General features: G+C 44.2%; 1 protein-coding gene across 1 annotated transcript in view; it reads right to left on the bottom strand.

Annotated features, from left to right (window-relative positions):
* Positions 1-9,441: 9,441 nt before the first annotated feature.
* Positions 9,442-15,676, bottom strand: part of LOC143940173 (astacin-like metalloendopeptidase) — a 33,328-nt gene continuing 27,093 nt past the window's right edge. The window contains exons 11-12 of the mRNA XM_077461295.1: positions 14,237-14,462; positions 9,442-10,091 (exon numbers count right to left, since the gene is read on the bottom strand). Of these exons, the coding sequence (XP_077317421.1) occupies positions 10,078-10,091; positions 14,237-14,462 (240 nt within the window). The 3' untranslated portion in view covers positions 9,442-10,077. The remainder of the gene's footprint in view (positions 10,092-14,236; positions 14,463-15,676) is intronic.

The raw sequence follows: 15,676 nt of genomic DNA, 5'->3' as shown, positions 1-15,676 counted from the left end.
GAATTGGTTTTAGCAAGGGTTCCCCAAGACCTAAAAATTAATTCAAACGTTCCTCAAAAGGTTGAACTCTAGACTCTGCCTGTGTGCAGTCTCCTGAGTTACATTGTTCCCATTTATCTCTATAGACTTCAAAACCCCATTTGGCAGCCATTCACAACTCTATAGGTTGGTCGGGGTTCATTGAGCTGTAAGTGATTGGCCTCCCTTTTGATGGTCCTTGCATCATTCTGAAGCCAATGTCATTTTGGCATGATATCAGTGATGTTTTACTCTGTAAAAGTGTCTGCAAATTTATTTCAAGGGCTATTCTTGATTAAAAAGGTTGAGACAGGCTGCTCTACGCTATGGAGAAGAAGGGTTTCTAAAGTGCCGTCATAAGGTGACACCGCTACTCCTCCATAATTACAATATGGTAAGCGAATGTTGCCGTGCAAGGACAGGAAGAATGTTCCAGGCAGACTCACTAGGTCAGGGCTGTCCAAACATTTTTCAAAGAGGGCCAGATTTCATGAAGGGAACATGCGTGAGGGCCGACTATTTTGCCTTGCATTTTTGAACAATTAAAATTAAATGCAAATTAAATATTTTATGCAAAGTTTATTGTAAACAGCATACTATTCATATCATAACAATATATGATGAGAGAGAATATATACATACATACATACACTTTGCTCAGGGTAACGAGCTCAGGCATGTTGTGTTTTTAATAACTCTCTCAAGGAAAGGAACCATGTTCCGGTTTGATGTGGCCCCCCAAGTATATACATCGGTGGCTCCCAAAGCTCAAGCATGTTAGGTATATTAACAGCATAATAAACCCTATCTTCTTTAGCCTGACAAATCCAGAGCACCGTGCACATTCTTAGTATGACCCGGGGCGTGTGGCTGGGTGTGTTCACAAGTCTATGCGCCCGAGCCCGCAAGGAAGCTGACAGTGCCACCGCCAATCACAGGCACAGTGACATATCCCCGATCTCTGCATCTGCAGAGATCAGGAATATTCACAGTGCCTGTGATTGGTTCTTCGCTCTCTCAGCTTCATAGCTGTTCAGGCACATAGGCTTGTGAACAAGCCCAGCCACACGCCCCGGCTCATACTAAGAATGAGCGTAGCGCTCAGGATTTTTCAGGCTAAAGAAGATAGGTATATTAACAGCATAAAAAAAAAACATAACACGCTCAAGCTTTGGGGGCCACAGGTGTGTATATATATATATATATATATATATATATAAATATATATACGTATATATGCAAATTCCAAATGGGGGGCACATCAAACCGGAAAGCGGGCCGCAAATGGCCAACGGGCCGGACTTTGGACATGCCTGCACTAGGTGAAAATAAAGGGGGAAAAAATCCTAAAAAAGAAAACCAATGCAGCCATCACATCTAAGGACTAGGAAGCTACAATATATAATTGTGTTCCTGGATTTGGATAGGCTTTAATTTATTCATTGCGTAGGCATTTTTTGTGCCTGACAGCTGTGGTACAATTCTAGATGTCAGCAGAGGAAGCTATAGGTGAAATTAGAGGTTACAGCTCCTAGTCTAGGTAAACCCTGTGGGATCCGCTATTGAGCAATAAACACCTGTTCATATCTGGAACCCTTTCTTGCTTTTATTTAAAATTTGATCAATACTCTAAATCCTTTTTTTATGTTTTCTTTCTAATGAAACAACAATAATAAGAGGAAGAAGCCAAATCTATAAGAGAAGATATACTGCAATTCGAGTTTTGGTTTTATTGGTTATTTACACATGCCTACTCTTGGTTGTGTCCGCATGTTGATAATTAAATAAATTGTAATATTATTTATAAGTGATTTAATAAAGATTAATAATTAAATACCATACATTTGTGTTGGTGCACCATTGTCTTTGCTTAAAGTTCTGTTACTTTGTCATGTAATGTAGCAGGAGTGAGGACCAACTCCCACTATGTGCAGTGACCACCACAGGGTAAAACATCTGTCACCGCAGGAACACACTGCGACACAGCCTAGCGCTGCATTTTATCGCAGTGCACCGGCCTGTATCACACTGTGGTGCCAGGCAGTGCAGCACCTTGCCCAACATAGCAGTGAATGAAGTTTCCTCACAAAGTCACCATTCCTCACACAGTGCTCAGCGGTGGGGGCAAACAGGTGAAATTACACAGCTGGCCACATTAGCAACAGTGTCTGGTCTGGTTCAGTTGAGAGGAGGGTGAGAGAATGTTCCTACAGTAAATGGGAACTGGGCATGAATTATAATATTTCATGTTAAAGCGGGAGTCCGCCGGGACTCCGCGTTTTTTTTTTTTTAAAAGCCAGCAGCTACAAATACTGCAGCTGCTGACTTTTAAAATAGTGACACTTACCTGTCCAGCGCGCCTGTGATGTCGGCACCCGAAGTCGATCTCTCGATCGTCTCTCGGGTGCTGCCGCCGCCATCTTGGGTATGAGAATCAGGAAGTGGAGCCTTTCGGCTTCATTTCCCGGTTCCCTACCGCGAATGCGCGAGTCGCGCTGCGCAATAAGGATTGACCCGCTGCCTCTGGGATCCGTGTGTTTCCCACCAGGCAGCGGGGGGACTTTCGGAAAGGGGCGTAATCTACGCCCCTTTCCGCAGAGAGCTATCCCGGAAGTGGGTGCAGATACCTGTACTGTACAGGTACCTGCACCCCCCCTCCCCCCTGAAAGGTGGCAATTGTGGCGCCGGAGGGGGGGAGGGTTCCGATGAGCGGAAGGTCCACTTTAGGGTGGACCTCCGCTTTAACCATTTGAGTAAGGTAGAGTGAGAAAAAAGGGAAGGAGGGGCAGCCAGCTTGGGTGGTGGTGGCAAGTGACAGAGGTTCTGTCGGAGGGGTGAACTGGTGTCTGTATGGCTGCCCTTCGAAGTGGCAAGGTCCTTATATTAGTGCCTGCTGCCTAATTGAACCCTGTTAGCCCCTGTACACACGGTCGGAGATTTCGACAACCAAATCCGTCGGATCTTGTCCGTCAGATTTTGCCCTTCGAAGTGGCAAGGTCCTTATATTAGTGCCTGCTGCCTAATTGAACCCTGTTAGCCCCTGTACACACGGTCGGAGATTTCGACAACCAAATCCGTCGGATCTTGTCCGTCAGATTTTGCCCGTCGGATCTTGTCCGAAACTGTTGCATACACACGGTCGGACTAAGTTGTCGAAAAATCCAATCATTCAGAACGTGATGACGTAATTTCGTTACGATGAGACTACGTTCAGGCTAGTAGCCAATAGCTTTGATGTAGAAATTTGATCTGAGCATGCGTGGCACTTGGTCCGATCAAAATTCTCTACACATGATCGGAGTATGTCCGATCGAACCAGTTGGTCGGAAAATATTTCCAACAAGTTGGAAAATTGGGTCCGACGGATATTCCAACGGAATCAGTTCGATGCATACCACACACAGTTAGATTATCCGACAACATGGTCCGATAGGACACATTCCGACGGATTCTCCGACCGTGTATACAAGGGCTTAGAGGCTGGGCCATGGTATGTGAGGCCTTGTGACGTATACAGCAGCTTCCCTCTTTGCCTTTGGGCTGATAAAGTAGAGTGTATTGTTTAGCTCGTGATAGAGCTGGTAGAGAGACTCCACACTCGTTGTCTCCCAAAAAGTCTCTGTAGTCTGTGTCAGGACAGGTGTCACTGGCAAGTGAAAAGAAGTTATCCTTCCAGCGTAGGGCTCAGTGAAGTAATTTGGCTTCAAGTTCTGCCCACGAGGGGTGCTAACTCACATAAGAAAGTAATCATATAAATTATCAGCATGCAGTTCCCACATGCCTATATATAGAGCATTTTTTACTCAGAGCATTGGTGTAGGAACTCCCCCTTTCTGAGTCACCCTTTTTTTGCCACCCCTACTCCTCTCTCATTACCATTCCTTGGTTCCACCCCTACCCATCTCCCATTACTGCCCTTTTAAAGAATACAGAACCAAGTATCATTTTGTGATGATAAATAATTTGTATGGAATTTGTTAACAAGAAATGCAGTAAAATATATCCCCTGTAGCCAGTAACAACAGAGCCTCCCCCAGCAACAATAGATCCACCCAACAGCAATGGGCCACCTAAACAACCCTCTCTCTCCCATCAGCAACAATAGCCCCCCCCCCCCCCCCCCAGCAGCAACAACAGATCTCTCCACAGCCATCATCAATAGACACTCCAGCAGCCAGCAACAATAGACCCTTCCCGCAACAGACCTTTCATAACAATAACTGACCCCCCAGCAATATAAGACCCACCCCCAGCAACAATAGGCCTCCCACCAGCAAAAATAGGCCCCCTGCAATGCAAAAATAGATCCCCTCCAACTAGACTAGATCCCTCAGCATCAATAGACCCTGAAGCACACTCAAGCACCTCTTACCATTACATACAGATGTAAAATGTAAAACGTAGCGGCCATCTTACTGGTTGGGGACTCTGCTTTTTTTTGCACACAGACTTTCCTGGCCTGCTTCAGGACATCCTGTAAGCCCGGGTACCTGCCCAAGAACCGCTGCACCACCAGGTTAAGGACGTGAGCCACACAGGGCACATGGGTCAGTTGTCCTTGTCGGAGGGCGGAGAGGAGGTTGGTGCCATTGTCACAAACCACCATTCCTGCCTTAAGCTGGCGTGGCGTCAACCACCTCTCGGCCTGCCCCTGCAGAGCTGACAAAACATCTGCCCCAGTGTGGCTCCTGTCCCCCAAACAAACCAGCGCAAGCACGGCATGGCATAATTTTGCATGCGTACATGTGTAGCCCCTGGAACGCCTACGGAGCACCGCTGGTTCTGAGGACAGAGCACTGGAAGAGGCCATGGAGGAAGAAGAAGAGGAGGTGGGTGGAAGAGAGAGGTGTGTCACAACCAATAGTAGCATTTTGGAGGCGTGGTGGCGGAACAACCTCCAACACTACCACACCTTGTCCTGCAGCCTTCCCAGCTGCCAGAAGAGTGACCCAATGGGCCGTGAAAGACAGGTAACGTCCCTGTCCATGCCTGCTGGACCATAAGTCAGTGGTAATATGCACCTTACTGCTGACCGCCCTGTCCAGCGAGGCAAGGACATTGCCTTCCACATGTCGGTAGAGAGCCAGAATCGCCTTCCGTGGGGACCTGCCACTGAGGAACCGCACATTGTACAAACTCACGGAAGGGGGCCGAGTCTACCAACTGAAAAGGCAGCAGTTAAAGTGCTAGCAATTTAGCCAAGCTAGCATTCAACCGCTGGGCATGTGGATGGCTGGGAGTCAACTTCTTTCGACGGTCCAGCAGCTGGGGCAGGGACATTTGTCTATTATAATCGGACGTGGGTGTACTGCTAGCAGAGTGCCCGGAATCACTTGGCTGTGACACACCTAATTCTACACCTTCATTCCTCTCAGAGCAGGTTTCAGAGAGGACTGAAGGTCTAGTGGGGTTGGAGATCCCAGCTGATGAGGAGCAAGGAGAGGTCAGCTTTGTTCTTTGGTGTGAGTCTTTGAGGTACGCTTGCCAACGAGCTGCATGGCAGGTCAACATATGTCTGGTCAAGCATGTGGTGCCCAAGCCGCTGATGTTTTGGCCACGCGAGATACGCTTGAGAAATATGTTGCAAATAGCAGCGGTGCGATCTGATGCACTTGTCTCAAAAAAGGCCCACACCAAAGAACTTTTAGAATAACGCGCAGAGGCAGCGCCCTGCACAGGTGGAGCTCTGTGGTGTGATTCAGTCGGTGTTCTGCCCCTAAGCTGGCTCCTGGAGGGCATCCTGCCTCGTTAGACATGTGCCTCCTCCTCCTCCTCTCTCCTACCAGGCACCCACGTGGAGTCAGTGCTCTCATCATCCCCTCCCTCTTCATCGCTGGAGCAAACCTGGCAGTATGCTGCAGCTTGTGGAACATGAGTGCCAGATTGCTGTCCTTCTTGAGCATCCCCTCTCTCTGCGCTCACGCTACTGCTTTCCTCTAGCTGAGTATCATCATCAGAGCCTACAAAACACCGGGCATCCTCCTGGAGCATGTACCCAACACTGTGCTCAAAGAGTTCAGGAGACTCCTCAGGATGACATGGTGGGTCTAGGGAAGGAGTCACTGATGATGACATTGAGAGGAGGGAAGACGATGCGTTTGCAGCTGCTTTGCTAGTACCCTGAGCCTGGGTGAGAGAGGATGAGGAGGATGAAGAGGGCTTGGTCATCCACTCTACCAAGTCTTCAGCATGTTGCGGCTCAACATGTCCAGCTGCTGAAAAGAAGCACAAGCGTGTCCCATGGCCACGTGCTGATGATGACGATGCACCGCGTCCATGACCAGCACTGTTGTCTCTAGACACATAGCCTGCTTGCCCTCTTTTATCGGCTCGTGCCTGTCTGCCTCTCCTTGTTGGCCTTCCAGACATGGTAATGGCCTGAAGGGAGATGGGAAAACCAGCAATTGGGTAGTGTATATTGTGCTGGAGGCACACACAACAACCACTAACTCCTGCAGATGGCAATATAGCTAGCTATATAGGTGGGTATAATGGTGTATTCTGCGGTCAGGGCACCCAGACAGCACGCACAATCTCCTACAACTGACTGCAAGCTCTATTTAAAAAGAGCAATATAGCTAGCTATATAGGTGGCTATAACGGTGTATACTGCGGTCAGGGCACGCAGACAACAACCACTACAGAAGAGCAAGAACGCAAAATCGGCTGATAACGAACGGTATATACTGTGTTGAAGGTACACACCGTTATACATATATAACACCCACTAACTCCTACAGACGCCAACACACTATACAAGGCCACCGCGCTGGCGGCCTTATATAGTGTGGGGTTTGTACTACACAGCCTGAGCTATGATTGGCCACAGGCATCCTGCTTGTGGCCAATCATGGCTCCCCTCGCTGCCGGCGCTGTGATTGGCCAAGCATGTGGGGTCTCAGTGCATGCTTGGCCAATCATGAGCCAGCAATGCACTCCGATGGTGCAGTGCATTGTGGGCCGTGAGTGCCACACGAATTTGGCGCAAACGGCCCATAACGTTCGGTATTCGCCGAACGGACGAACAGCCGATGTTCGAGTCGAACGTACGTTCGACTCAAACACGAAGCTCATCCCTAGTCAATAGGTATCAAGCAGGAGAACAGCAGGATTCAGGTATCAGGACAAGCTGAAGATCAGTCAGCAACCGTCTGGGGTCAGAGCACTTCTTTAAATATGCTGTCTGGCGCCAATTGATGCACACAGACATCTACGGGCGCCCAGAGGCGTTCACATGTGCACACCAGACAGGAACTAATAGTTCTTTTACACCATCTCTTTCTTACATTTGGCTTTATTCGGACCACTCCTGGTCAGTTTAGGCAGTGGTACTCGCATGATCATCTTCTTATTAATCTTTTCCTTTTGAAAGTACTACCATTTTATATCAACAATGCCTTCACAAGCGCAGGAGAAATTCTTTCTTTGTTTATATTGTCACTAACATTTATAGGTAATATTTTACCCCCACTGGAGCATATTAGATCATGCCTTATCAACTGTGGGTATTAGATTGTGTATATGGAGGTTTTCTATTTGCGTGTGTTATTTATTTTTTCTCCTCTGTGGGTTGAACTGGATGGACTTATCGAAATAAGCAGTTAGAACATTAGGATTGATCAATTTACAAATACTATAGGTATATTTTATTTGTTAACAAAGAAATGTAGCAGACTGCATTTTGGCTTAAATTTATGAAGAAGGATTATTTATTTGCAATTTTTTATAACAGAAACATTTTTTATTAAACATTTGTTGGTCAATTTTCCTTTATGTAACAAAAAATACAAAACACACTGATAATTAAATACCACCAAAAAAACCTCTATCTGTCTCAAAAAATGATATAGAATTAATTTGTGTACACTGTTGCATCATTGAGTTATTGCCATTCAAAGCGTGACAGCAATGAAATCTGAAAACCGGTCTGCAGAAAGAAAGGGGATGAAACAGTCTGTTCTTGAAGTGGTTAAAGGGTCAGCTCATCCAAAACATACTTTTGTTTAAATGTGCAGCAATGCATAGTAGTGCATTGACATACCATATGTTACAGAAAAGGGTCATATGCAATCTTAGGACGTATTAGGGTGCATTGGCTGCAATTCATTTTAAATGGGCTGCTCTAACACAACGCACATTAACTCGCAGGATCTGCAGCTGCCTTACCAGATTGGTTGACACATACCTGCTAAATAAGGTTTTCTTATTTAGGCTTTCTATGCTGCCGCCATGTGTATTACTCCACAGGCGTTGTAAATTTCCACATAGTAGGTTCAAAAACATTGCTCCAGCGAAACCGGAAGGGACGTCACTCGTTGTGGCCAGTTAGGAGTGACGTCAGTGGAAACTAGTCACCTATGTGACCTGAGACCTCCAAAAAGATGGCACTGTCCAGAAATGAGTAAGCAGAACTGACGTGCCTGCTGCAAAAGATGCGGGCGGCGTCCCGAGGCCCATTCGCCACCATCTTGCAAGCCGGAGAAGGAATCCACCGGTGCCGGAAGTTGACCATAGAGATTTCCGAGGAACAGATGATCCCCAGTCATCTCTATGACTCTCGGAGACCTGGGCACAACGTAATGACATCACGTCTGGCCTGGCAGTTATAAATACTGCCATGTACTCAAAAGCCAAGATTGTCCTGTTTTATTTATTTTTTTGATCTCAGCCTTTCCTGCCTAGAGGAGAGATGTGGGGTCTCATTGACCCCACATCTCTCCATAAAGATGACCTGTCATGCACTATTCCTATTGCAAGGGATGTAACATTCCTTGTGTAGGAATAAAAGGGATAAAAAATTTTTTTTTTAAGGGAAAGTGTAAACAAAATAAAGATAAAATAAACAAAAAATTAAGGCTCCTGTTCCCCATGAGCTGGCATGCAAAATTTTTAATGCATGATATGTTAGGTATCTATTTACTCGGCGTAATGTCATCTTATGTCGCGTACACACGTTCTGACTTTCCGGCAGACTTGGTCCGGTGGACCAGAGTCTATCGGACAATTCCATCACGTGTGAGCTCCAGCTGACTTTTTCTGCCAAAAGTCCGGCGGACCTAAAAATAAGAGTGGCTTCAAATTTGTCCACCTGACTTGGCTTTTAGCGGACAATCCATTTGACTGTGTGTTAGTCCGACGGACTAAAACCGATGCTAGGGCAGCTATTGGCTACTGTCTATGAACTTCCTTATTCTTTCTCATCACGTTCGAATCCGTCAGACTTTTGGATTGATCGTGTATGGCCAAGTCCGTTCATTTGAAAGTCCGGCAGACCTCAGCTGCAAAGTCCGTCGGATTGTCCGCCGGACCAAGTCCGTCCAAAAGTCCAGTCTTGTGTACGCGACATTTCACATTATACAAAATGTTTTTTGTTTTTTTTTAATCATGAAAAATTGCTGTGCAAATACCATGGGACATAAAAAGTTGCCACAACCGCCATTTTATTTTTATTATAAAAAAAATATGTTTGGGGGTTCTGAGTAGTTTTCTAGCCAAAAATGTTTTACATGTAGGGGCGAAAGTACCAGAATTTGCCTGGATGGGAAGTGGTTAAAGTATATCCAAAGCCAAAACCTTTTTTTTTATAGGGCAGAGAATAGGTTAAACCCCATCAAGTTTTTCTGCCATCTATGTTGCATTGGGGAGATTTCCCTTCTCCCACAGCCACAACAGGAAGTGAGAGAAGATCTCTTCAAAGTGAAAATGACCTCTCGGCCAATTGTCACTGCAATATGGGTCCATGTTGGAATATTTTCATTCTATTCCTGATCTAGTGGCAATAAAAAAAAATTGGTAGTAAAAACGATCACCAGCACAAATAGAGAGGGTGAATCCCCTAAATGGGGACCAAGACAGCTATAAGAACCTGACATGGGGTTTTAATCGTAGCCTATTTATTTCAAAGCTAATAAAAAAGTTTTGGGTTTAGAAATATTATGAGGGACTGGCAGTGAAATGGAGTTATCAGTGATGGGACATTCTACATTTTGTGTAGACCAAGAAACAGGAATCTTCACCAACTGCTACGGCCGTGCCATTCCCTTAGTTCAGTCGGACTCTTCAACTCGATGGCACTGAAATAAGAATTGTAAAATACATTTTTAGATGTGCTGGAAAAACAGGAAATTGTAGAAGAAAATGGAGGTGACATTACATAAAGATAAGACTGAATACAGAAAAAATATATATTTTAGATGAAGACTTTATATCTGATGAGAACTTTATACACGCTTGTAATCTATTCCAACTGTATGTAAACCCAACTCACTAAAATCTCTTAAACTCAACATGTTATTGTAATTTCATAAATGATTTTCAAAAGTTTCCAATGTGCAGCTTTCATTAGAATAAATATCTGGTGATCCTGCCATGAAAGTCCCCGTTCAGACACTTCTTTATATAGGGTGACAACACGCTGCCTCCCAACTCTGCTCTTTCTTTGTCATGCAGGCTTCCAATGGAGACTACAAGTGATAATTTCAACACACATTATGAAGACGTGGGGGTTAATTTACTAAAGGTGGAGTGTACAAAATATGGTGCAGCTCTGTATAACAACCAATCAGCTTCCAGATATTTTTGTCAAAGCTTAACTGCACAAGCTGAAGATAGAAGCTGATTGGTTACCATGGACAGCTGCACCAAGTTTTACACCCTCCAGTTATAGTAAATCAACCCCTTGGTCTACTGTTGTCACCATTTATAAAGCCGTGTAGACAGGGCGATGACTTCTCAGCAGGACATTGATACTTTAAAGAAGACCTCAATAAAATAATGAGGTGGGCAACTACATGGCAAAAGCGGTTTAATCTTGAAAAATGTAAAGTAATGCTCTTGGGGGGCTAAGAATATGAATGCAAGTTACTCACTAGAGGGAGACCCTCTAGGGAAATCCAGGATGGAAAAAGATCTGGGGGTCCTAATAGATGACAGGCTCAGCAATGGCATGCAATGCCAAGCTGCAGCAAGCAAAGCCAGCAGAATATTAGCATGCATTAAAAAAAGGGTATTTACTCAAGAGATAAAACTATAATCATGCCACTTTATAAAACTCTAGTTTTGCCACATCTGGAGTATGCCATCCAGTTCTGGTCTCCAATCTTCAGGAAGAATGTGCTAGAACTGAAGAGAGTTCAGAGAAGGGCAATAAAGTTAATAAGGGGACAGGAGGACCGCAGTAACGTGGAATGACTACAAACATTAAACTTATTCTCCCTGGAGAGGAGATGCTTGAGAGGAGATATGATAACAATATACAAATATCTCAATGGTGATTCTAGCATAGGGAATAAACTATTCAGTCTTAGGAGTATAAGAAGACACGGGGCCACGCAAAAAAACTGGAGGAAAAGTGGTGTAACTTTACATTGCGCAGGGAGTTTTTCACTGTCAGGGTGGTAAGGATGTGTAACTCTCTTCCACAATCAGTGGTGTCAGCAGGAAGTATTGATCGTTTTAAAAAAAACTCTTAGATGGGCATGTTAGTGAGCACAATATGCAGGGATATGGGATATGATTTATTTTTATTTTTTTACATGAACACACAGTAAAGGGGGCACACGCTGCTCCCACTGTGATTGGACACAGCAGCAGCCAATCAGTGGGCCCGGCTGCCGCAATGGCCACCACGACCCGCCGATCGCTCTGAGGAGAGACAAAGCGGAAGTGTGCTTGTGTAAACAAGGCAAACTGCTGATCTGTCAGGGAGCAAAAGAGAGATCTTGTGTTTCAGCTAAGCTGAAACACAATCTCTCTTTTCCTTCAGTGTATCTGTCCAGAAAACACCTCCCGGGCACACACTTAACCCATTGATCGTCCCTCATGTTAACCCCTTCCCTGCCAGTGTCATTAATACTGTGATTTATTTTAGCATTGATCACAGTATTGGTATCACTGGTTCCCAAAAAGTGTCAATTAGTGTCCAATTTGTCCCCTTCAATGTTGCAGTGCTGCTAAAAAGCGCTGATTGCCGCCATTACTAGTAAAAAAAAAACACAATGCTATAATTTTTTGCGCAAACCAATCAATATACAGTAATACCTCGTATTGCGAGTAACGCGGTTAACGAGTGTTTCACAATATGAGCTATTGTTTTTTTTAAATCCTGACTTGGTTTGCGAGCGTTGTCCCACAAAACAAGCAGTATTCAAGCCTCTGCGGTGTGCAGTACCGCATTTGGCCAGAGGTGCGGGGGTGTCAGTGACACTCGGAGCCACTCAGATGCACCCAGAGCCAAGTGCATCCGAGCCGCTCTGAGCGCTTTCCGAGTGTCTCCGGCACCCCCCACCTCTGGCCACACGCGGTACTGCATACAATAGAAGTTACTGTGGAACAAATTACCTGAGTTTCCATTGACTTCTATGGGGAAACTCGCTTTGATATACTTACACATAAGTGCTTTGGATTACAATCATTCTTCTGGAACTAATTATACTCATAATCCAATACCACTGTACGCTTATTGGATTTTTTTTTTTTTTATTTGATTTGTTACATATTTTATAGCAGAAAGTATATATATACATGATCGGAATTCCGGCCAGAAAAAGACAGATGAGAGCTTTTCATCGGAAAATGCGACCTTGTGTATGCTCCATCGGAATTTAGCTGTCCGAATTCCCGCCAGCCAAAAATTGATAGCAATTGATAGCATGTTTTCAATTTTTCCGACGGAAAAACTTTCTTTTGGAAATTCCGATCGTGTGTATGCAATTCCGACACGCCAAAATTCACACATGCTCAGATTCAACTACGAGACGGAAGCTATTGGCTACTGGCTATTGAACTTCCTTTTTCTAGTCCCATTGTACGTGTTGTAAGTCACCGCGTTCTAAACGATCAGAATTTTGTGTGACCGTGTGTGTAGGCAAGACAGCTTGAGCGGAATTCCGTCGGAATTCCATTGGGAAAACCATCAGAGCTTTTTCCGACGAGAATTCCGATCGTGTGTACGAGCCATCAGAATTTCTATACGAACAAAAATCTAAACAGCTTGCCAGCTTTAAAGAGGAGGTCCAGCCCCCTCCCACCCCACCAAAAAAATTAAAAGTCAGCAGCTCCTGACTTTTAATATGAGGACACTTACCTGTCCTGGAGTCCAGCAATTTTTCCAATTAGCTCTCAGGTGCTGCCGCCTCCATTTGTGGTAAGGAAAACCGACAGTGAAGCCTTTTCAGATTCACAGCCAACTGCCTACTGCGCATGCGTGAGGCGCACTGCACTCTCTACCTGACCCAAGAGCAGAGGAAGGAGGAGGGGGCCGAAATTCCGGGGGACCTCTTTGCATCTCGCCGCAGCCAGGTCTCCCGAAAGTGGGCATGGATACCTGGGTAATTGGAGCTTCCACTTTTGAGTGGAACTCCACTTTAAGACTTATTTTTGCAAAGTACAGTATTTAAAAAGATCTCTGTGAGTCAATAATAAATGTGTATATTTTGGCATTTTTGTTGGCCACCAACAAACCAATTTTTTTTCCAGACTATGTACAGTTGTTTCAGACAATTTGGCCTTCATCTTTGCCTTGTGTATAGCTATCTTTGGAATAAATGGCTCTGTGATTTTAGGAGATATTTGCACTATACACCAGAGGTCCTGGGTATGCATTTGGCCAATGGGCTGTTGAGGAACAGCTCTGTCCGCTCTACTGAAATGAGGTTTAATTCTTTTATTTTTGGGATTGAGAATGCGAATATCTTCTGTTCTAGGAAGGCTTTACTGGGCTACGCACTAATTTGGTTGGAGGGTTTTTGGATTCCCTTAGTCCTTTCTCTCTTTCTATGGTGATGCTGTCTGTGCCATTATTTCATGGTGAAATGCACCACACACCACACAAAGAATAGGAAAACTGCTCTCATGCCGAGCTTTGGACAAGCTGGATGGATAAAGTGCTACCATTAAGGAAATGTATAGCCGTTTTCTTTGTAATTTCTTTCTCTGCTCTCCTATTGAATGAATGAATGAATGAAATACTTATATAGCGCACAATGCGAACTGAATCGCCTCTAGGCGCTGTGGCGAGCTTTGATCATCTGCTAAAAGAGGAAGGTCTTGAGTTTTTTCCTAAAAGCCAGGTGATTTTCTTCCAGGCGGATGTTGATTGGTAGAGCATTCCATAGCAGAGGCCCTTGGACCTATTGGCCCTATTAGGAAGATTTACCCAGCATTCATGATTTTTAGTGTAGCTCATTTTATATATATATAAAAGTATGTCAGTACTTACCAAAGTAATAATTTGCACTGAACCCTTGTCCAGTGACTTTGTTATTGTCGCTGGAGAACTGGAGAAATACCATTGGCCCTTTGGATTTTATCTCCATTTGGCTTAATAGTCCGCAGTAAACACCAATGAGTGACGCATTACGGTTCCCACCATCTCTAATCTCTAGGTAGTCATTGGAGCATTGCGGAGTTGACTCTATCTTCAATTCACTGAATGTCAGAATTACCTGGAAAATATTCATTATTGTAAGACTGAGTAATTTAAATAGCAGTATATGTAACATTCACCAATAATTCACTACCAATGTATCTTCCTGGTGTGTGTGTTGTACATTACAGCGATTGATTGAACTGCTATCAATGTTTTAGTGAATTTCACATTCTTGGCTTAATAAATACGCCCCAATCATCAAGTCACATTTCATACAGAATATTTACAAAGAAGCATAAAAAACAAGATTAAGCCCATGTCATACTTGAGATTGATAAAATGTGTAAGGAGAATAGAAAAAGGACTTCAATGGATTCAAAAGGAAACTGTAATCATCAAATGTAATCATCAAATGTAATCATCAAATGGATCCATATTTGTAACTGCTGATTACATTGTCAGAATTGCAATCCAAAAAAGGTTCTACAAATATCAAATATAGATCCATTTAGTTATGTTTTCATTTAAAGGGGGACATTTGTTGACCCCAAATGTTTGTATATGATGGCTAGTGTGAAAGTGCTGGGAACCCTTATATATATATATATATATATATATATATGCATATACATATACATATTTACACACAGTATCTCACAAAATTGAGTACACCCCTCACGTTTTGTAAATATTTTATTCTATCTTTTCATGTGACAACACTGAAGAAATTACACTTTGCTACAATGTAAAGTAGTGAGTGTACAGCTTGTATAACAGTGTAAATTTGCCGTCCCCTCAAAATAACTCAACACACAGCCATTAATGTTTAAACCGCTGGCAACAAAAGTGAGTACACCCCTAAAATGTAAAATGTCCAAATGGGGCCCAAAGTGTCAATATTTTTTGTGGCCACCATTATTTTCCAGCACTGCCTTAACCCTCTTGGGCATGGAGTTCACCGGAGCTTCACAGGTTGCCACTGGAGTCTCTTCCCCTCCTTCATGTTGACATTACGGAGCTGGTGGATGTTAGAGACCTTGTGCTCCTCCAACTTCTGTTTGAGGATGCCCCACAGATGCTCAATAGGGTTTAGGTCTGGAGACATGCTTGGCCAGTCCATTACCTTTACCCTCAGCTTCTTTAGCAAGGCAGTGGTCATCTTGGAGGTGTGTTTGGGGTTGTTATCATGTTGGAATACTGCCCTGCGGCCCAGTCTCCAAAGAGAGGGGATCATGCTCTGCTTCAGTATGTCACAGTACATGTTGGCATTCATGGTTCCCTCAATGAACT

This window comes from Lithobates pipiens, unplaced genomic scaffold (assembly GCF_037356315.1).
Source record: "Lithobates pipiens isolate NorthernLeopardFrog02 unplaced genomic scaffold, aLitPip1_a1.2 Scaffold_10, whole genome shotgun sequence".
Lineage (NCBI taxonomy): Eukaryota > Metazoa > Chordata > Amphibia > Anura > Ranidae > Lithobates > Lithobates pipiens.
Note: the sequence above shows the minus strand (reverse complement) of the source record. Positions and strands in the feature narration are given on the sequence as shown.